Below are 23,714 nucleotides of genomic sequence, written 5' to 3' on the forward strand. Positions count from 1 at the left end.
CCATCTCCAGACAGAATTCTTAGTTGTTAAAATTTCTGCTAACTCCTTATGAAAAGGTCAGATCTCAAAGCTCTGCAGTTTCATAAATGAGCACTACAAGCTCAATGGAAATAACAGAATGAATTGCCATTCTTCTGCAGATGATTAAAACAAAAAAAAAGATTTTTTAAGAAAGTGTTTGGCCAATCCACAGATCAGGACTGTAAACAGGTATAAGATACAAGAAGATGCCTCGGAAAATTAATTTGTAGAGGTATTATCCATTTAAAAATAAACAGAAAAGCTTCGGGAACTTGTTGTGTACTTTTACTAAATTCAATTTTGAAGAACAGAAAAAGGCCAGTGACTTTGATTGCTTTACCCCAGTTTCACATCAAGTATTAAGTACCAGAAAATATACCAGCAACCATTTCTAGAGATGGGTCTTTGCCGTAAAGGATGAAAAACACTGGGTTTTCCTCCCTGGTGATCCATGTAGCATTTAATGTGAGGATGTTCATGTCTATATATGCAAAACCACCCTCGTGTTCGGCTGATATAGTGCCTGTCAGCTCACATACGTGCAGGGAGGAAGCAGGACCGCTTGTGCGTGTTACGCTACTGTCCATCGAACGACTGCTGAGTGATGGCCAGCAGCTGAGACAGGTAAATCTCAGAGTGTGTCTCCAGGAGATCTGACTCACCTGATTTCTTTTTATGCTTCATCTCCATTATCCATTTCTACATCTATATCTTTCGTTGTATCAGCCGCTCGTGACAAAATGTCGGCCATTAGTGCTTCCTCCAGTTTTTTACGCACTTGTTGCACCCGCTCTTCTTGTTTTCTGAAGGGAGAGAAGGGAAGAAGGGGCAGAAACGTCAGTCCTTCAAGTATACTAGTAGGCTGGGAGCATAATACTTGCATAAACAGTGACTCAGGACTGGTTTCTCAACTCTTATTTTAACTTAGAACAGAATACAATAGAATAGTTCCAGCTGGAAGGGATGGACAATGATCATCTAGTCCAGCTGCCTGGCCCCTCCAGGGCCTACCAAAAGTTAAAGCATTTTATTAAGGGTGTTGTCCAAATGCCTCTTAAACAGTGGCAGGCTTGGGGCATCGACCACCTCTCTAAATCCTTATTGACTTGTTTTATTCCCTTAGTACCTACACATGCAGACAGACAGCGCTTGGCACTAAAACTGAGAGCACTCTGAGCAAGAAACCTCTCTGGTTTAGCGCGCATGGTTTAGTTTCTCCTCACACAGCGACAGAAGGACTGAATGTGACATATGATCTTCCACCCTCGAATTAGATACTAGAAAAGACCAAACAGAAAGTTAATGGAGCAATATCCCACTGGACTATCTTTGTCAGACTGGCTTTTCCCTTTTTTTTGCTTTAGCAGAGACATTTTAGGGTAAAATCATAGCAGGAGATTCCCGTCATGAGCACTGTAAAGGAGATCTGAGGCAATTTTCGTCTTTCCCAGCGTAAGGGTGTGTACACCAGGAGCACCTTTACAGGACAGTAGGTTTCTAAGTGCTCAAAGAACCAACTCCAAGTCCACACAATGCGTGAGCAGGGGAAGAACCTCAAGGAGCTCCACTGTTTCCATTTATTTCTTTAATTGCTCCTACCTATCTATTCAGTCTGATCTACTAGTCAGCGATGCATTTAAGATGGCAGCAACTTCTGATGAAACAAAGGTTTGTTTCCCTGGGGAAAGTTAATTTGAAAATATTACCTCAATATCAGTATAAATGTAAGATATTTTGATTCAATGTTTCGCTTGGAAGGTAATATTTAGTTCCAAATGTTACCAGAAAACAAGAAGTCCTCTTTTGAAGTTTTCCCAAGAGAACACAAATTTTGCATCAGACCCAGGGGTTTTTTACATGAAAATCCACTCGCTTGATCAAGCCATGTTTTCCAAGAAACGAAATCTTTAAACAAAATATAAAATAAATATAATATAAAATAAAAATGGCCAGAACTCATCAGAAGCAGGCACAGGAAAACATCCGTTAGTGCCGCAAACTCCCTGTGGCTATTTAGGATGGCAGGACAGAACCTCCAATCCTAGGAGAGCAGGAGCGATATCCAACATGCTCCACAGAAGCCCCTGCAGAGCACCAGCCTCGAAGGTTATTCAGTTCCACGGCTGCGACGCTGCCAGCGCTCCCCGAGTCCTTCGGAGGAGGCTGGCTGCTTACAGAGGCAGCAAAAGGAAGAACAACAAAAAAAAAAAAAACCAAGCTAGCAGTTGAGTGCAGAACTTGTTTTCTATCTTCCAGCTGTTTTCTATCCTTGTTTTCTATCTTCAATTCACAGCTTACTGTCCCAGAGCTGTTAACTTTCAATGCCTAGAGAGTGATCTTTCAAACCCCGGGGCAGAGAACCGAACAAAGCCAAAGATGCCTTATCTTTTGCAGAGCCTGTGTGACAAAGGAGAAATCAAAGTCAGAGTAGCAACTTCAGTATTTGCTAATTGAATGAAAACGATCCCAAGAGCACACATTAAGCTGAAATATAATTTTTTTACAAAATCAGTTATAAAAAGTTGTCACCATCTCACTGTTGGAATACACTGTGAACCAGCCAAAGATTATGGAAAATAAATAGTTGAAGTAGGCTTTATTTTTCCTCTTTTTGGCTTTAGAATTTTGACTTTAAGACAGCAGGATCTCTCCACAAGCCTACAAACTCCCTCACACCAGGCTTCAGACTACAGTCAATAGCCAGTTACACCAGCAGACCCCTTCCCTAGATTCCTGGTGGTTCCTTACTTAGGGCTAATTTAGGCTATGATGATAAATATGAACGCTTCATGAGAGCATCTTTTAAAAAGTGCCTGAATGACGGAATCAGAGAGAAGAAAGCTGCTGGAGTATCTTTATAAAGCTCCCCTTTAGCGGGCGAAGAAAATTCCAATGAACTAAAGCACAGTAAGGAGACTTCCTTACTCTTACAAAGAACGGATCAAGAATGAAATGTAAATGTTCCTTGAACATGGGCCTGGTCACTGGGCTTTTTAAGTGTATCTCATGGAAAAGTCCTGAAGTATCACACACCCAGTGAACTTAAGGGTAATCGTCAATCCTCCTACTGTCAAAAAAGTCACAGGGCATGATTATCCACTCAGTAATCTGAATTAAGCCATCAACAGCGGAGCTGGGAGAGAAAGGAGGCCGGTTCCAGGCTGCGAATATTTCATAACATCAGTGCGTATCAGAGAACGCGCTTGCCAGAAAGCACACAAGAAGTGAATCCTTTCTTTCTTGCTGCTCCCAAGGTCCTTCTCTGCTTTGCTCCTCAGCGAGCCTGTTGCCCAGACATGGAATCTAAAATAAAGGCCAGCAAGTATCTGATATATCAACTTTGAGGAGTCGGGCACAAAACAATCATAAGCTTTACCACCTCATTAGGCTCCTTTATTTGAGATCTTCTTTTAAATGTACTTTACTGTGTTGATGAAGTTTTGAAAAACACGCTGAAGCATAAGCTCAGCCCTGTCCTTGATTTCAGAATTGTTATCCTGATTTGTAACAAGCCCCTTCCTACCATCTCGGACGTAGGACTGTAGTATTTAACCCTCACAACACACAGAAGTGACAGCCAGTTTTCTGTATCTCGGACCAGCTTCTGTTCTTAAGGCTCCCTATTTACAGAGTACGTGGCCTTCTCCAGAGGTTACGCTCAGGTCTTGCTTCCCAAACTCACGAGAAGACATAGCTTTCCCCGGTTACCTCATTTCCAAATTTTCCGCCAGCTAGTTGATCTCCTGGGGAGCAACAACCAAAAAATAATTCACAGCACTCCCAGTTCTGAAGAGTCTGGTCGTCTAGCAAACAGAGTTTTTAAGTATTAAAAACATAGCTCTTTTTATACAAGTAATATGACTTTTAAAGCACATGAACTACCAAGAGCAGATGTTTAAGTGCCAATAGCAAGACTAGTAACAAAAAGTGCTCTTCTTTAACACTAAGTAAAACTCTAGGACTTAAGAGTATCTCCATTCAAGTTGATTAATTTGACTTCTTATGCTAATTCATCACAGCAATATTCAGCAACACTGCTTTAGCCCAGGAAGGCGACAGGGTTAGCAGTGCTGCCAGGGAAGGCCAGCGTGCTGCTCACAAGCACCCACTCTTCGCTACCGGCCCTCAGCCCTTCAGCTCCACAGCTCCCCGGCACCGTCCTGGCCATGGAGCGCCCACGCAGCAGCCTGCGCCGATCCTCCTCACCTCCCCGGCTGCGTCGCTGCTAAGCAGCTCCCTGGCCACGTGCTCTTTTCAGCCTTCCTCCCAGCAAGCCACAATCCTCATCCTTGAGTTCAAGTACTGTTGCCTTCGAAAGCAAGCTCAAATTAAAGACACGTTTCTCCTAACGCAGAAATCCACAAGCCCCCAATTCCAATTCTGACCTTATTTTCAGTGGTGAATTCCTTTAGACAACAGGATTGCGCATAGCTCTGCGTTCAGATGGTTTCCTTAGTGCTTAGAACGATTTTATTTGTCCTCGCTACTTGCACTCTTCTCAGCCCACACAACTAAGTGATGTGCGCATGCTTTAAAGACGCGTGCGATGCCACACTACTGTATGCAACCAAACCACGATACTGTGTCAACCTCCCCTCGGATTTCTCCATCTGTTTTTTCTATATTGTTAAATCTATCGAGGCTCCGTCTGATTTAGTTCCTTATGTGCTGGTACTGCAACATCTACTGTCATCAAAATAAAAAATTGCGTATAGCTCTAGTAACAGCATTTAGCTGCAGCAGAAACACAAAGGTATCTTTACGTTTAAGATCAGTGTCAGATTAGATGGGAAGAGTCCACAGAATCAACTTGTCTTTATCTGAACACCAGTCCCACCTCCCTGCGTCTCACGAGGGAGGTAATGCCCCTTTTCTTCTGCTCTTCCAGCACATTCAAATACAGCATTTTTTGGAGACACTCTAATCGAGAGCCATCACCGTAAGTGCTCACAGTAACATTTACTCTGCTTTTATGAAAAACACTCTCTAGAGCTTCTCAGCAGCAGGGATTCCAGAAGTCTTCCACTAAGCAGATCTGAGATGCACTGCTGAAAGGAGAATTAATTACTATATTGACTGTATTTGCTGTATTATAGTAAACTCGGGTTCAGGGGCATCTGCTAATTCCACACACACACAGACACCTCTCCGACACATCGCTTCCAATAGATCTTTCCCATCTCCTCCTCCCCTCTCAGCAGAAGTTAACCACTGCTGAGCCAGCTTACTCTAAATGGTAATTACAGAAGTTCTCCGACGCCTCGTTACTGTGCTTTCCTGATGTACTCCCTATTAAACTCCTCTTTAGATCTGGAGTCAGAAAGTTCACCTCATAGCCAAGACTGATAAGGATTATTTAGGGTTTTGCCTCCCTGCCACACACACCACTTTACCTTACAATTTTCTTATTCTTGAGGAGAGCTCAGACTGCGGAAACATTCTTGATCTCTCATATTCTTCCTTTGGCACATTTAGTTCTTGTGGCTTTGGTCTGTCATACTGAAAGCGAGATTTGTATAGGGTATTGAGGAATATTGTGAGGGACTAAGCTACAGCTGACTAGCTTGGATCAAGGATCATACAGCTTAAGATTAAGACATCCTTAAACCCATGCCAAACAAACGTAGAGAGCATGAAACTTGAATTACTCTCCATTCCTGTCTCATAAAATACAGCTTAGTTTCTGGACAGATTGACAGGTAGTTTTTCTTACCCACTATTGTGCAGAGCATGACGCAGCCAGACGTACTACTTTAATTGGTATGCTTTGGTGAATTTAACAGGTTAGGGCTACCCACAAGAAAAAGCCGAAGTCCCATTACCGTGCTATTTGAAAAGGATAACTGTCAACATACCTGAGAAAGCTCAGGAACAAAACCTACTGGGTGATGGTAAGTGCTCAGCAAAGAACCCAGACTGAGCAAGAGAAAGGGCTGTTGAGAACTGAAAGGTGGGATTTTCAGAAACGACTTACATGCTTTAGGAAAAGAAATCCCCGGAAAACTATAAGCTTTAGAAAATCCCACTAAAGAGAGAGAGAATTTAAAAGAATGACAGACTGGACTCTGAAGCAGAAGAGAGCTGTGAGTCAAAAGTGAATTTTGTAATATATCGCAAAACTTCATCCACCTAAGCACAACTAGAAAAAACAATCCACCTATTTGTTATTTTCAGAAGATACCATTCCCCAGTTCATCCCACAAGAGAGAAACTGGTTAAAGCGTTTACCTGGCAGAGACACAAAGGTGGTCAGTCTTAGCCTTTCATGGAAATGGAGGCAACGCAACAGTACGGTCGCAAAGAACATAACTAGATGGTGGTCAGGAAAGAAGCTGCAAACAGAAGCTGCAAAGCAGCAGCCCCAGGATAAATGATCTCACAGACTCAGTATGGGAGAAGACAGTTAATAGGGAATTCTAAAAGCCTGCCTCAGGAGGCTAAGATTTGGATGTAACGACCACCGGGAACCACCCCGTACTCATTTTACGTACTTACCTTTCACAGGACTAGCATTAAGAAGCCCAGAACTATTCAGAAGGTGTATCCCACAACTGAGAAAAAATAGGTGCTTGTCCCTGGTGATAAGGAAGCACGGGTGTTTCTTAACCATGCATTTATAGGAAGTTATTTAATGTTTTCCTAGCAAATGTGCTGAACCAAAAGAGGAACTTTCGCATTTTACTCTGATTATGAAAGAGATTTACCATCATTACATGACCAGGAATACGTCAAGCTAAACAAGAGTCAAGCTGACAGCTATTTTATTAGATGTAAACAACCGCTATGATCTCCCTGAAGAATTTCTAGTACAAAAGAACACATGCTGGCACCTGACCAGATATCCTCAACGGCCAACTCTTCCTTACCATTACGCAAGTTCCGAAAGCAACTGTACGGCTTTCCTTAGCGCTAACAGGTGCCGTATTCTGGTTATGCCTCTTCATGCAATGTCTTTTCCGGATGGTCTTAAAATGAAAGCCAGCTTTACACAAACAGTATGAAAAGGTAACTTCTGAGAATATTTAATCCTTCTGTAGTGAGCTGCCTACAAAGTCGTGAACCAGAAGAGCCACCGAACTGGCAGCATATTCACAGAGGCAGAGCTGCTCCGGTTCAGAATCTGTGTCCTTCCTGAGTTGCCAGTACTGTCTGACATCAAATTCAGAATCTGCTTTATAAAAACAACTGAACGACTGATAAAAAAAGGAATTTTGTTTCCAATAAATCATAAATGCTAAACACGCTAAGAAAGTTTCTCATCCTGGCCTGTAACGTTCTGTAACAAAGCAAGAAGAGTTTACTTTCTGAAAGCATTTCAAGTTGATGTTTAAGAAAATAAAGCAAAGTGAATCCCAAAGCCAAGGACTGGGAATCAGATAACTGTATACCTTAACATTAGCTCTGCAGAAGCTTCAGCTAGCCATCGAGGGCTTAGAAAAGAATGTGACAGTAGCGGACTTTGGTGCCGAGTGCATTCCACTAAGTGGCAAGATCCACGTTTGGTCTTCAGATTCCCTATGCAAGCTAGAATTTAACTAAAAATGTGATACTAAAGGCAGTGCTCATTCCATGGGCTGATTCATGCTAAGCAGTACTAAAAAAAAATTGGATGACAGGATTGTGTCCCGTGTCTTGCCACACTCTGGCAATTAGTCAATGCAACAAGAAATCTCTCTCTTCACTCAGTCCTAACCTTGAAACTCAGTGCTGAAGCCCCTGCTTTTAGTACTAAAAAAGGATGAGTCTTTCTTCGAAAAGAAAATTAACAGTGCAGCTATTAAAAAAAAAAATCTTTGCCCATACGTGAACAGATCTATCTGTGCTCTTCATATCATATCCCAATCTCCCACTTTAAGAGAGTGTATTAGCTGCAAAGCTATATACTATAGGGGAATATTCTTATTCTCCGTTGTTGAAATTACTTACTTTTTGATTGAGATCAACAAATTAACTTGACAAAACCAGAAATCGTTAGGAAGAAAGCCAATACTGACCATGACTAGAGCGTACTGTTTAGGGCACTCTCTTGGGAATGAAAATGTGGATTATGACTCATACCTTAGTGAATATTTTACATTACTATTTTGACCACGAAGAAAAAACCCAGGTTTTCATTTTTTCAAGTTACGGAACTAATCAAAAAGAGAAACGCTCCCTTCTCTTCCCTTACCTCCAGGACTGCACTGAGCCAGGAAGGAATCTACTTTAATTGCACTTGCTTTTTGTTTTGCTGAAGACTTTATGAAACTTACCTAATGTCATCGTCTGTGACGATGAAAGCTTTGCAGAGGGGTTGAGATGTATTAAGCCAGACGGCTGGGTTCTTCTCAACAGCTGCAGAGAGCTGCCCCGTGATAGGCGCAGAACTGGTGTGCAAAGCACTAGCAACAGCTGATAGCAGGGTATCGTCATTGTTACCTGGGCCAACTCCTAAAACAAAGATAAACGAATAGTTACCATGTGCATTTCACACGTAACTTCCAGTGGCAGAGCTCTTCTCAGTTTGTAAGGTTATGCACGCTCATGATTAATCCACACCAGCACAGTCTTTGCTTTCACACTACGAGGTATTAAATTAATCCTCAAAAATAAACACTGGAGATTTTTACAACACTCAAATTCCCAAGAAAATCTCCCAGGCAGTGGAACAAAGTTATTAATTTTGAACTACGACTTGAACATATTTTAGATCAACTTTCACCAATAAGCGAGTGCAGTTCTGAAGTGTGGTTTATATTAAACTACATAAATGAACTAAAAATAAACACAGTTTTGGAGACGGAGGTATTTTGTGAGCAAGAACATTTACAATTTGAAGTTTACTTAACCTGACTGTAAACTGAAAGCTTGTTAAGAGCATGAAAAACTCTGTCCTTTTTAAGCACAAACAACTTTGTGGATCTGAAGCAACTGCAGTAACTGAACACAATACCTTGAAGACCTTTAGGTAGCTCCATGGATTTTATGATTTGTTCACTGACATCCGATGCGCTGAGGCCTTGTAGCCTCTTCTCCCAGAAAAGCTGAAAAAGAGAAAACAAGATCGCTCATTAGAAATAATAAAAAAAGCCCTAAATCAGCTCATGGAAATGAACAGCATTCATGGTCAAAACAGCATCAGAACAATAAAAGACAGACAGTGCCTAGCAGCTTACAAGACAATCAACCTAACAGTCAGGTAAGCTACCAGAAAGGTAATATCCTCGCTGCTGATGGAGTTTCCGTCATCGGGAACATGCTTGTATGGGATTATGCAGCGTGTGTTGAGACACCGGAGACAGCTCTGCACGTCGGAGCAGTACAGCTGCACCAACGCGAGTGCTAAGCAGCAGCTACGCCACTTCAGACCTATGCCGGCTTGATGACCCGGCCCTTTCCGACGCCGTGTCATCTCTTGACTTACCTGGAAATAGAATCAACTTTCCACTTTTCGGAAGACACATGAACTAAATTCACATTCATTTTACTTTCTCTTGCTTTGTTTATTAGCTGGGAACATGTTTCCATTTCTGACAGAAACCAATTTCTTGACCCCAGAGACTTTTGCTTAACGATACGGATTTCCCTACTCACTCCTATCTCACTGGTCTGAAGATTCATCCTGAAGTTCTGGGCTGGAGATTAGCCACACCTATTCTTTCAAATGGGCCTTTTCTATTTAGCAAGATAGCGATGAAAGCCCGTTAAAAAGCTGACTTCCATTCCACGGGGAAGCTACATTTAACAAATAATCTTAATAAGGAGGTAAGCAAGAACGTAGCTATGCAATTTCCTGTGGAAAGGGCATTCAGAAATAGTTTGATTTTTCTGCAGGACATGGGGGAGAGAAAAAAAATCATCTATTTCTTTTCTTGACTGCAAAATCTGAGACAAAAAACTAGACAAGCAGTTATTCTCATTCCTAGGAAATTCTTTGTTGCAGCTGGGTAGCCAAAAGGCTCAGGTTAAGACAGGGCTTTCGAATGTCACATTCTACCCTAAAACTGGAAGTGAAACAACCAGAGCATCCTCTTTCATCTTCTGCGGAACCTATATTGCTCATCACACGACATCAGAACCGAAGCACTGTACATCAGGGATTCTCACTCCGAAAAAAAACATTTTTTTTCAGTTACAGTAAAGGCAAAGAAAAAAGCAACAAAGAACATTCCCCTTAGCATTAAGAGTATGAATTCAGTCAGTATTTCAGTACTGACTGAAAATAAAACATGCAGTTGTGCGAAGAAAAATGCAATATTCTCCCCAACATGTCTGTACAGCTTTATAAATCAGTAGGTTGAATGATACTTGTGTTGCCTGAGAGATTACTAGATCATTTTATAGAGATCTACTTATTTAAGCACTCTTCTCTGGACAACAGGACACATTTGTAACTGAGTTTAGATCTAAGTGGCTTAGCAAACCCACACAGGATCACCTAAGTAAGCTCTTCCACTTTTCTGCAAACCCTGACTACATTTCACATCTTGTTGACACCTCCGTGATTTGACAGCTTTTTGAAAATACCTGTTGCCACCTGCGTCTCGTTTTACTAGAGCCATTTAAACTTCAAATGCTTGCTGTAAACTGACTCCTCGCTCTTAACTAGGACTAATTTTCAACATTGCAACCCAGGTTTGAACTACAATGTTAGTCGAGTACCAAGGCACCTCTTTCTCTTGTTAAATATTAAATATTTAGTACCTCCAGTCATTCACTCCTGCTGTTTACTGCTATTGCTAAGCCCCCGTGCCAAGAAAGCACTCTCGCTGTCTTGCAGCAGTCCTTACAGCTCCGTGGATGAAGTGGCAGTGCCTTAAAGCTGTCTAGAACGCTAAAGAAATCCTTCGTTACAAGGGCAAAACCAGCAACGCACTAGCCAAACTCTGAAAGGAATATTAGGATTCAGGTAAATGAAGCCGAAGTAAAATCCTATCAATTCAGCATTTCATCACTGGGTTAGCTTCCCATCTTGATAAAGTCTCTGTAAAGCTTATTCCTGTTTTCCACTGTTAAAAGAATTCACCTTTCGTTCTCCTGTCCCTCTCCATTTCATTGACTTGTAGAGATAAACGAAAGGCCCACCAACTCCAAATCCAAGCTATGGTTTTATACGCTACAGGCAAACGTAAAAAGAGCCTCTGTTTAGTCAGGATAAAATTAATTGCTCTACAGCAGCAAATACATCACCAAATACAATCAAATATGACCGGGTTTTGATTCTTCGGCTCCCTACTCAAATTGCCCCGGTACACACCAGCGAGGGAACGAGGAATCAGGGGAACGGTTGGGTGACAGACGGTGTATAGGAATGCAAATGCCTGGGTGGGAGAGAGGTGCTTGAAGAAGGACAGCTAACACGTATGAAAGCTTAGAGGATTTGGGAAGCGTAGTGCAGTATTGATTGGGTGGAGCTTCCAACACCAGCACTCGCTCAGCTCTTTAAGCACGGCTTGTGAATGCAGGGAAAAGTCTATACAGCTATCAACACCTCAGATGACTTTGAGATCAATGTCAAGTAGAAAAAAGCACTTGGCACTTCGACACACCTGTTAAAAGAAGGCCGAAGCAAAGCATATTCCTAGCACAAAGCTTCCAGCACCGGCTTCCAGCACCGTTATATATAATTATTTGCAAACGACGATGATTGTGCTCCAAATTTTCATCTCCCCAGATCTCCACTGAGTCTGCACGAGTCACTCTTACTGATTTTTTGCTCAGAAATGAATCACATTCCTAGAGCTTCATTATGAAGCTTGTTCCCCAATCCTTTATGGGTTCTCACAAGTCCCCTCTGAACCCCTGCATCTTTTCCTGGATCTTACTGAAGATTGTGAGCCGGACCAGACCCGGACAAGTATTCCCCGCTCAGCTGCACCAGGAAGAGCTATTAAGGGACAGAGAGAGAGGGAAGGAAGCTGTTAATACAAATTCAGAAAAAGCTTTTCCGGCACTCCACTTACATGATGAAGATGCAACCATTCCACAGCAACAGAAGGACGCATTCAAGTAACTGAAAAGGATCATGCAAGTCTCGATGCACAGAATATCTGCCTCTGAGGTCACAGCCCTAAAAATAGCTTACAGTATTTAACTTGCAACTCTCTCATCATTAGTGAGACAGGGGAGAGAAAAAGAGAAAATAAAGCTCAGGTTCACAGGCTTTGTGCCCCACTAAGCAGAGAAATAGGCACCTAAATTAGGAGCAATTCCTAAAAATCCCATCCAGTTTAACAGTCAGGCATCAGCATCCGTAGATCACGGCCCAGGCAGCCTGCCCCCTTGGCATTTGTCTCCTGCCCAAAGCCATCTGGACTTCATAAACCAGGCAACAGCCCCTCACGCCGTGCAAGCGTCGGCAGATAGAGCCACTCAAATTCAATAAATGACTGCCAGGAGGCGAGGCCACCGTCTGCAGAATAACCTTACATCATCTCACAGTCAGAAGTTTCCTTGTAAATGGGAGCGAGCTATCCAGACGCCGGGCTTTTCTCAGCTGGAGTACCCTGGAGAGTACCGTAATCCCTGAAGCACAGGGCAGGCCGACACGGTCCAACCTTCTTTCCTCCTGCTGAGAACGCACCAGTACAGCCAGAAAAGCAAGATCCGTGCCCCCAGGAAAGAAGCATTAGCAAACATGAGACCCTGTTATTCAGAAATGAGAATCCTGATGGCACCAGGATAGGAAGGAATGAGAGAAGAACCGGATTTCAAGATTCATCATTGTTAGGATGTGGTATTTCATTACTAATGCAAAATGAATAACCATTCTGAGGATTCATCAGCCAGTTATGGGTATTCATCCTGTTGGAGGATGAAAAATGGCTCTATTTCAGTTTTGCTTGAAGCAGTGGTTAGGGAACACACACTGAAAAGAGCCTAAACCCCAGGTCCTTCATTTACCGACGTCTGAGTGCTCTGGATTGAGAAAGACCCAGCAGCCAAGTGCTCCATTTCCCGGGAAATTAATCAATATGCATTATGCCAAAAGTGACCTCTTCCGCAATAATCCCCGACCGAGCAAGAAACGTATCCCTTATCCCTCAAACTTACTATCCTCAGGGCAGCGCTGTTTTTTTCCTGTGACAGAGGAGGCAGCACAGGAATGCAGTGCCAAGGTCCCCAGGGTGGAGCAGAATTTTCACTTCCTTCTTGTTCTGAAACTCCGTAATGGCAGAGCCGTACCACAGCTGTGCTTCTGAAGGTCTTTGTTTGGAGAATTATAAAATATTGCTTCCTCCATAATTGTTTCTTGTCCAAGAAAAGCTATTTGTGACTAATGGTGAACTATAATCTAACCCGTAATCTCTGTAAAAACACAATCTCCTAAGCAACTATTATTTCTCATTCAGACAACAAAGAAAGGATAGATTAGCCTCTCCGTTGCAAGAACCACCAAATACAAACATATTATGAGCTGCTCCTTTTCCTTAGACAAATAAAAGTCTTATTTGCAGTTGCTCAAGCAATGGAAGCCTACGGGAAATTTTTGCTGGAAAGGAATCCATTCCAATTCTATTATTTTTAAAAGAAAAGCACATATGGTCTTAACATTCAAACGTTCTTGGAGGGTGACTGATTTATACATAAATCAATCAAGAACCTCAAATTTCCTCTGCCGTTTGCTCTTTACAGAGTATTGAACATACTGTAGATGTCACCAGAATGATGTACTTGACTGGACACACAGAAGAAAGCGATTCTGGTGCTGGCGAGTTCAGAGATTTGTTTACTGAGGTCGTTTCTTCTATTTAGAGAGCCAGAGATATCTGCTCTTAACTTGCAGCAGAAAAAGCTACCATCTAATTCACAAATATGATGGACACAGCAAGTTTAACAGCACAGTCACAACTCCAGGTAGCTGCCTTGGCATCTTCCCGGCTCTCTGGAACCACATTTATTTCCACGCTGCTTGCGGATGCATTATAACCTGGTAATCGAGCTGATTAAAAGTTAGTCACGTCTACACAAAATACAGTCAACATGTCTACAGTGTACTGCAGACACGGAGAGCCTGCAATTTTCTTATGTTTTAAAATGTGTTTTAAAGGCTAAGTGAGAGCAGAATGCCAGTTACCATTTGGGAAACTGCTCAAGTGATTGACACTGCAGGCAGTTAAATGAGGAAATATGATTAAAGAGAGGTCTTTTCAAAGTCTCCATGGAAGAATTCAAACGGAATGAGAATTTCTCCAGAAAACTGGAAAACTTCTTTCCTCTTTTTATATCCAGTTGCCGAGTTGCTCAGCTCTGCTCCATCCATAACTGCCAATCGAAATTTCAGTGTTCCTTTAGTTGCCTGGGAGAGGGAGATAAAACTTAACAATCTCATGGGGTTCCCTCCATCCCTCTTTTTGATAATTCTAATATATATTAACCAGGAAGCTTAAGTTTTCCAACCCTATCTAATTGTAGATTCCAATCCTTTAAGTTGATCCACAGGAAATAAAATCACATCTATTTGACGAAATACGGAGTGCTAAGAGCTAAAGACGTCTTTCTTGTTAAGAACTGTTCACAAGAAGACATACATAAAATGACATCCTGCAATTTTTCTCATAAATTAGGCTTTTTAGACTGCATACATCTTACGCCAAAAAATGACTATGGTCAGATTTAATTTGTCATATATAATCCTATTCAATAATCCATTACAATACAATCCACTGCAAATATATATGATAGTAAGTATATAAGAGACTTTGAAATCAATTTAAAGAGTACTTCTGGCCTACAGATAGATGATGTTCTAAGTAAATATCTCAGGTTTATCCTAAGGTGTTCTTAAAAAGTAAATACCCCCCGATTTGTCCTAAGGTGGTTTTTAAAGGTGGTTGTCTGCCATAGGACTAGAGGAATGAGATCACATAATACCGACTACCTGATTTTCTCAAAATGAGCTTTGAAGAGAAGGATGAGGGACGTCTGTGGAATGTTTTTAGCCAAACGTATCAGGAAGATGCTGAGGTCAATGCTTTGCAAATTCAGCGTTATGTTTATCGCTTACCTAAACATCAGTTTTACCAGTAGGGTTTCAAATATCCCTACCACCACAATCAACAGTATACAACAGAATTAACTGGCGATCAGCGGGTCCTCAGGAGTCAAAGCTCTCTCAAAGCAATACCTCAGGTACCCGACATTTGGGGCGCAGAAGTAAACGAGCAAGTTTCGTGTTTACCCTGAAAAAGCTCAGTAAGCGCGGAACCAAGAAGCTCTAACACGCAAAGAAGAGGATAAGCGCCCTACATAGGACACAGACCTGGACCTTTTGGAGGCAGCACGTCAGTGTAGGTACAAAGGGCAGCGATCCATAAGAAAGAAGTTCCATTTGCAGCACCATTCCATTTGATCCAGTTAGGTACAGAACACTTGACAGGCAAGTAACTCAAGTTTAAGTGACTACACGAAAGATTTACTGCCTATAATGGTTTCAGATAGTTACAGGACTTCCTCTGCTTCACATTCACTCTTCTCATTGAGGAATACTCAAATCCAGTGGAGCATTAATGTGCCCTCAAGCACTGCTACATCTAGTGGCCTTTTGGCTAAACGGGGAGAAAACAATGTGATTTTAAGACAGTACTCAGCACCACCTAAGAGGAAGGTGACAGATATCATTGCATGAGCTTTTGATTCATCATTAATTCCAGTTTCAATTTTGGCAATGCTAATCTGACTTTTTAAAGTCCAAACCACTACCCTTAAATTCATCAAGAATGTATCATATCGAAACTTACTACGGCTAACAGCGGAGAGGAGGCTAAAACGATGGGTTTTGGGTTTTTTTTCTTTCCTTGCAGGGCCCACTAGCAATCTTTCAGGATTCCTTTTCTTACAGTCGTTTATCAGTGGACTCTGTGAGGGAAAAAAACCCAAAGCCACAGAAACAGTAAGAAAATCTATCTTAAGTAAGCTTATGGAAAGTCAAAACATTTTGAGCAGGTTGATACTTGAAAAAGAGACGTTAAAGCTCTCTGAAGAAAACTGCAATTGAGGCTATTAGGTTTGCTATTTAGGAACTTACAGATGCTCCTATCATTTGATTAGGTATGAAGAATTTGAGAAATCTCCGTGGATTGACTGGTGCTGGTATTTGAACAAAAGCCACACAGAGGAAGACGACTGATAGCTAAGAGGAGAGAAGTCTAGTGAGCACCAGAAGACCCTTTAGAGCCCGCGTGCATACACACACAGCTCAAGTTCTGACGCTACCTACTTCTAGGATTCTCCAGAACATTTGTATTTTTTCTTGAATAAAGTTCTCCACTCTGATAATCAGTAATCTATAAAACCTTTGAGAATGGCTTTGAAAGCTTTAAGATGCCGTCTTGCAGAGCTGTTGCTTGAAAAAGGCATAGACAACCTTGTGACACTTCTTGCGTGCAGCGAACTAGCGTGCCGAATACACGGAACCAGCAGTTGCCACAGAGATCTGCTGCTCTAATCGACAGATTTACCTATACAAAGATCATAGGCAAGCTGTTATTAGTTTATCTTTCCAAGAACTACCACAGGGTTTACTGCTTAAAGAAGAGCTGCTGCCAAATATTTTCCCTGCCAACACCAATAAGCATGTCTTCTCACTCTCAGGTCATGAAAAAACCCTACTGACTGCCAAAGGAACTACAGTACTCATTTATTTTGATCTCCACATAAGGAGGCAGGCCAAAGAGACTTCTCAGGGAATTCTGGTTAGACAGTCTTTTGAAAAGGGAGATACAATAGATATAAGCGGATAAAGCTTTCCGAGATGGGTATCTAGAACGACAGAAGCGAGATTCCCTGAAGGGATTTGGGCCAAGGATTGAAGAAACAGGGAGGAATGCCGCTGGAAGCGGTAACTGAATAAGCTTTATATAGAAATAGGCAACATAGTCAGTGCTTCAGCATTCACTTGAATATCCAACACTGATATATGTACAGTCTACGTACAGGAGAGCTTGCACACCTGAGTATGCGAGAAGGAGAAGACAGTGACACACGTAGGGATTATTTATGTAAGGAAAATATAGGCTTTATCCGGAGGGGAAGAGAATTCAAATACATTTGCAAGGCTGCATTTGTCCCACAACTCCAGGTGCTCCACGTGGTGCAGGTTTTATTAAGAATAAAGTTTTCCAACAACTTCAGTCCTCACCCTGGCGTCTCTATTTCAACAGATCACATCAAGAAAAGAACCGTTGCTTTTTGAAAACCAAGCAAAGATCGTATCTATTAATATTTACGCTCCAGCTAGCGAGTACAACATCGGAATGAGCTGCATGCTGTGTTGAAACAAGATGTGCATGCGTGTGCATCTATGGATGCATACATGAAGGGTGCACACATGATCAACGACTGGAGTACCTCCATATATTTCGTTACTAATATCAAAGAAATATTGATAATTGCATGATGGAAATCTGTATGTGAAGAAACCAGATCACTGGGAATTGTTTATGAAAGCTGTCAATTTGCTTAAGATTCTCCAATAACTGACAGCACACGACCTACATTAAATTGCTTTGTTCCAGATTTTTTAATGAAAATTTTACTGAAAACGCACTGAAATTTTTATATAAAAACAACTGTAACAATCTATTCTCTCCCTTCCCCAAGTCTCCCACCTATGTCAGTCATCACTACTCAGAAGCATGACAAACCAGAAAACAGCTCGAGGCAGCATTCTAGCTTGGAGAAAAGCAAGAGTAAGGCACACCAAGATTGGCTTTGCTATTTTAAGATTATATATATCTAGATATAAGATTATAATATATAAGATTATAAAATATAAGATATAAAGATTACCTATTCCACATTCAATGCAAACAGAGCTACCATTTCTTCCAAATGAAGTATGTCAATACAGAATAAGAACAGTCTTTAAGTGTCCTCTTCCAAAGATGCACTGTTGCAAGCAAGGAGAAAGGAATCTGACTGGAAAAGAACGCTGACACAGTGATCAGCAGACAACGATTTCTTGAAGATCTTGCTATAGCTTAATCCCTTGGAACCTATCTTAAGGAGGCAAAGATTTCACTTGGGGGGGTTTGAAAAGAGCCTAATCTGCAAATCTTTACTGGATAGTCATTCTCAAAAGACAAGGGATGCACTCCTGAAGATTTCAGTCACTATGTATTTGAAGAAAAGATTCTGGAAGAAAGAAAAGAGGGTGGAAATAGGCAAGCATGAAAGGGTTTGGAATCCATCAAGATATGAATCGCCAGACATCCGTTGCTCTTGCCACAAAGGTGCCATAACTTTCATACGCTTTGGTGATTATTACTGGTTCAACAGACATGACCAAAAGGAAATTCCTGACGCACAAGGTGTAGTAGTTCAAAAGGAAAACCCAAAGAACGTGAAGAGAATCAATAGACACATGCAATTATGCATCTTTTAGATCTGAATGCGATACACTTACATGGCCCCTGTTGAACTTCATGGGACCAACAGTGAGGTTAGCTGAGGCCTTCAAATCTTGCTAAAAGACATCTCAACAAGATGATCCAATACGGCTCGATATTTCTTCTTTTTCTTTCTCACCTGAATTTAGAGGATGCACAGTCTAAATTCCTTATGTTATTTCTTACGAGAACAGCATTCAAGATGTTTGAAAGTGCAATATTAGAGACAGCTTGAGTTTCAAAGGAAATGTTGTTAAAAGTTAGTGACATATGAGTGTACAAAAATTGGAAGGTGCCTCTGCTTTTTCTTCTCATTGCTGCACTCCTGAGATAGAATATGGTGTTTCAATTTGATGGTAGTAATGCTATGACTCAAAAAATACAAGTCAGACTTAAAAACAATACCTCAATCCACTATACATTACGTTACCTAGCCGGTCATTCATTCATTAACTAGATTTCCATTTCTTCTCAGCTCCCTCCTCCCCATAAAAAACAAAACCAAAAAAGCATTGTGTGAACAGGCGATCTGTCGTCGATATAAAGAAAAGCAGCTGAAGGAGAACTTGTGTAAGATGAGTTTGTTACTGTGTTTTGTATTTAAAGTAGTATTAAAGTGAAAAAGAGGGATTTAAAATACAACTTTTTCTTGATTTTCCACAAAGTTCTTTTATACAGAAGAGAGATATTACTTCTTGATGATAACTGTGTATTTTAGAAACTTCTATTAAGAAGCTGTACCACTTGTTTTTTATATTTGATGTCGAATTGTGACAGTTACAGCATATATCTGAATTTCAAGAGGAATATGGTAATCAAATATGAATGAAGTTTTGGATTAAGAAAAATTAATCTCCATATGAACTTATTTCTGTATTTTTTTAAAAATTGTACGTATTACACACCGTCAAGATAGGAATTCTCATCAGTAATTGAAGCACGGCTGAAAACAAGCACATTTTCAGCTTGTTTCAACTTTTTGAGCAGTAACAATGGAAACGGGCTAATTCTTACCTGTCGGGGCTGCTCCGTCACTCGCTGGGGATCAGATCTTACTTTGTTACTAGGATGATTGGTAACTTTGGTGACTGGTTGTTTGAAAATTGATGCAGTTTGTCTGATTGGTAAAGTTGTATTTAAGTCTGGTTTTCCCTGTTAGAAAAAGAAAAAAAGTGGATTAACAAAAATTATACAGAAAAATTACACAAATTAACATTGGATTCATCCTCTTCTACTGATGTGCAAAAGAAGGAGTCTTTTTTTGGAGTAAAGATTTCCCTTAAATGCTGTACTTAAGTAACCTTTGCAGTCATCCATTTTAAAGAAAAAAAAAAATGTACCACTGAACTGGTGCCACACATTTTCACCTCCTTGGGAAGACTCAAACTCCTTGAAAGTCCTTCTTTTCTTTCGTTAAAGTACGTAAGTTAATTGTGCAAGTGACTTGCATTCTGAAAAAAGAGAGCTTCACCATCAGATGTCAAAAGGAAACCTCCAAAGCTTCATGAAAATATGGTTGTAGCCAACAGTTTATTCTAGAGTTCCAGGTCTTAAAGAACAACAACTTCCTACATAACTTTGGTCACAAATTTCCTAAGCAATTCCTATATCAAACGATTCTTAATGAAGCGCCGTCATTTATGCTGGAATGAAATTAAAGCTGTATCAACTTTAACAAAGCCTTTTGGCAAAGCTAGTTTTTATCAGGTTTGTGAACTGACGATTCCCAGGCATCAGATACAACTTCACCAATAATATCTCGTCACACATCAAACCCCTAGGCCCTTGGAGTGCCCGAACCCCTCTCCGTAGCAACAACCCCACAAGTATTTGGGGTGGGGGAATGGAATTCTCCCACAACCCCCAAGATTGATAAAGAAAGAAAAAGATGTAGCATCAGCTGCACACCATTCCAGCTTTTCTAAATCCGTCTCTCTATCCAAAAGCAGACTGCCAGTTTGAAGTGCTGTGCCAACAGAACGGCACCTTACAGCTTTTTGTTTGTAATCCCATTTCCTCCAAGTCCTGAAGACATACTTTCTTAACAACTGAAATAATCCTCCCTTTTTTTTCCCCCCCAGGGATACAAGGGTGCGACTGAGAAGACATGTGATTATATCCACACAAGACAGACACTGAAAATAAATATCCCATGATACATATTTTCCCAACGAACGTGTATCAAAAAGCATGTTCCCTATTTTGCAGGCCAGTGCTAAGCACTTTAACACATTAATAGCCATATCTGGTTTCCAATAAAGAAAAATGATTAGGCTTTTGCTTTTTGCAAGTTTACTTCTACTCATTTAAAAGGAAGAAAAATAAGTTACTATGTAATATTTCAGATCTCAGAAGTTTTATAATTAGCTGTGACATCGTAGCTCAGAAGTTACACAATGAGCATCAACATCAGACTCCATCCAAGGATCATGTTAAAAGAGTTTTTCATTAGGATTTACTTAGACTCCAAATTCTGTGACAAAAAGCAATCTCTTGGGCTTAGAAATGGGAATGAAATCTCAATCTGCCAATCCTCCGTATTTAGATGACAGAGTCTGGACGACACGACTTCGTAAAAGAGGCTCTGTTAGGAACCAGAGAGCACGTGCTTGTTTAAAAACCGTTCGTTCCTAAGCTGAACATTCTGGAATTCCAGGTGATGAAAGTTAAAATACTGACTACGGATATTCTGTAATAATCTGTATAAAAATGAAATTAAAAATATGGCGAGCGGGTTAGGCTTATTAAGCAATAAGCCTTCTCTTTGCTGCATCTGTCTCAGATTAAATTCTTATTTTAAAAGTACGTATCCCTGTTTTAGAGCTTTGCTGGAGCAATCTGACAGGGTAGTTCCTCCATCGCCAGAATGCCCTGTATTTTAGCATACCTCTGTTAGGGCAAGGTGGATGGCTGATGGGAAAGGGAGCGTGAAGTCATTCTTCCTATACGTGTACACTGCATAACCTAGAAACTAGCAATAAAGAGAATATCATCTCTGCACTCCACAGAAAGTAATTTTCATTATGAAGACCATTCTACGGGCAAGCCACTTAATCCCAAAGTACATCCTTACACACTACAACGGTTATTGTATTGGCTGCTCCTATCCAACTATTTGATTCATCTGTTGGGTGCGGGGAGAAGCAAGGGGAGCCTCCTTCTGTAGCCTCTCCAGGATGACACGGCACTGTTAGATCCTTCCTGGCAGAAAAAATGAGGAATTCCTCCATGTAATTCCAAGGAATGTAACTGACAGGAAGGAGCAACAGAATGACGCTTCATATTTATCCAGGCATCTCAACATAATCTAAATGAGGGGATAGTTTTAAAATTTCAGGCCTCAATTTTTCATGCAGATGGCAAAGAAGGTGATTTATCAAGAGCAGTATGCATTTTCTTAGCTATTCAACAGTCTGACTCAATTCATACACTCATTTATTTAGCACTGTAGCATTTGGGGGATCCTTGCTTAATATTGATTTGCTCACCCTCTCATAAGAACCAAACCAGTTTTCCAGACCAACAGAAGAAATACGCTAGAACATACAGGTGAATTCTGAAAGAGTTCCAGAAATGTGTTCGTTTCAATGGAAGCGATTCTGATCACCGGTCTCTATCCCTACCACTCCTTTAAATACACCTTGTTATTTTACAGGTCCCCTTTCTTCATCATCTCCAGGGAGCAGTTAACTCATTAAAGTATTACAAGGCTAAACCCCCAAATTCCAATGGAAGTTTTCCTCAGAAATTCAGGCACCTATCATTTCTGGTTTATAAACTTACAGCCAGAAACTAACCCGTCTCCACGTCTTGCAATATTACTGCTTTCAAATGGGAAGAGCAGCGCATCTTCAGCTCCATCCCTAACATGCTGCTGATTCTCGTCTAACTGGGACCAGGGTTTCCATGGCCAGAGCAAACGGCAACAGGGCACGGGTACTTCTGCTTGATTACACTTCACAGTTTGAACCAACCAGAGAAATGACCATTCAGTCAGCACAGAAGTCATTAAGACCTTTTCATACAAAGCAAAAGTGAGAATCTAAGCTTATAAATAAATCTAGACATCAGTCTTCTCCTAATTTTAAATTCTAAAAGTTTCACCCAGGTAGTCCCAGCCCACTAGAAAAATACTTCCAGCTACTTTGGTCATTGCTTTCAGCACGGGCTTGGCATGGTGGACACTGGTTACGGGCTCTCTTTTTTTTTTCCCCACTGCTGATGACAATAGTAAGTCTAATGTTAGACTTTTTCCTATATATATTTTCATATATAATTAAAGCATCTCTGATGAGCACAGAATCACCAACCAGAGCTAGACAGTAATCGCATCTACTTAAATTTGCACAAAGTATTTTGACAATGAATTTTCCTCACACCACGTAACTTAATTCACACCAGAACCTTGATAGACCTTGCCTATCCTACAAGCTTCTCGTTCCCTGATCTTGTGACATCAAGTTCAAAGTAGTATTTGAAGCTTTGAAGGCCATGCCCTCAGGGCGTTCTGTGCACTGGCATCAGTATTAGCGGTAAAATAGCTATTAAAACTGACAAACCCAATAATATTACAGAGCCATCTGCCATATGGGGGATAAATCTGGTTTGGCAAACTTTTCTAGAAGAAAGGTCTTTGTTTCGAGTTCATGAAAATTATTTACAGGTTCCTTTTGGCCGGTAACGTGACTTAAAGAGAAGTTAAAAAATAAATCCCTTAAACTTCAAAAAATAAAAAGGGAGATTTCTTCAGGCAGCGTGAGAAATGAAGAAAATTCAGCTCCGTTAATGATATGGCCCCCAGAACGAAAGCGAAACCCTGATGAATTACAAACTATGCAGGAAATACAGGCTCAAGGGCTAGATGTCCCATATACTTTATATCAAGGCTACATACTAGAAGGTGGGCATTAGGATAAACTGTTTAAACTAAGAACAGATCAATTCCTAAGTACTGTAATTATAATCTTACTACTTTCCTACTTTATTTCCTTTCTAATCATAGTCACATCTAGGCTTTCTGCTCTCATCCTAAATAAAGTCTCTCCTTTGCGGCACTGAGTTTTGAACAACAGAAATAAACTCTTTACTACAGAAACTTGCTAAGCTCACCCATCTCCAGCACCTGCAGATCTTCAGACGGACAGGGAAAATAATGATCACACGTGAACAGGAAGCGACTGATAGTCAGAGAAACTCTTTTTCACCACAAATCGTAAGCCAGCCATACGTAAGATTTACTCGTGACAAAGGAAAAAGCTTCCAGGACATCCTAATAGAAATAAGTAACAAAGATCCCTACAACCAACACCTCTCCTGAAGAACAGA

At 40.9% G+C, this 23,714-nt stretch overlaps 1 protein-coding gene across 1 annotated transcript in view; it reads right to left on the reverse strand.

Annotated features, from left to right (window-relative positions):
• LOC309601813 (methyl-CpG-binding domain protein 2) overlaps positions 1–23,714 on the reverse strand; it is a 41,303-nt gene that overhangs the window by 1,878 nt on the left and 15,711 nt on the right. Inside the window, exons 3-6 of the mRNA XM_082334962.1 lie at positions 19,404–19,541; positions 8,954–9,044; positions 8,274–8,451; positions 684–824 (exon numbers count right to left, since the gene is read on the reverse strand). Of these exons, the coding sequence (XP_082191088.1) occupies positions 695–824; positions 8,274–8,451; positions 8,954–9,044; positions 19,404–19,541 (537 nt within the window). The 3' untranslated portion in view covers positions 684–694. The remainder of the gene's footprint in view (positions 1–683; positions 825–8,273; positions 8,452–8,953; positions 9,045–19,403; positions 19,542–23,714) is intronic.

The sequence above is a fragment of the Platalea leucorodia genome, assembly GCF_965183815.1.
Source record: "Platalea leucorodia genome assembly, chromosome: W".
Taxonomy (NCBI): Eukaryota; Metazoa; Chordata; class Aves; order Pelecaniformes; family Threskiornithidae; genus Platalea; species Platalea leucorodia.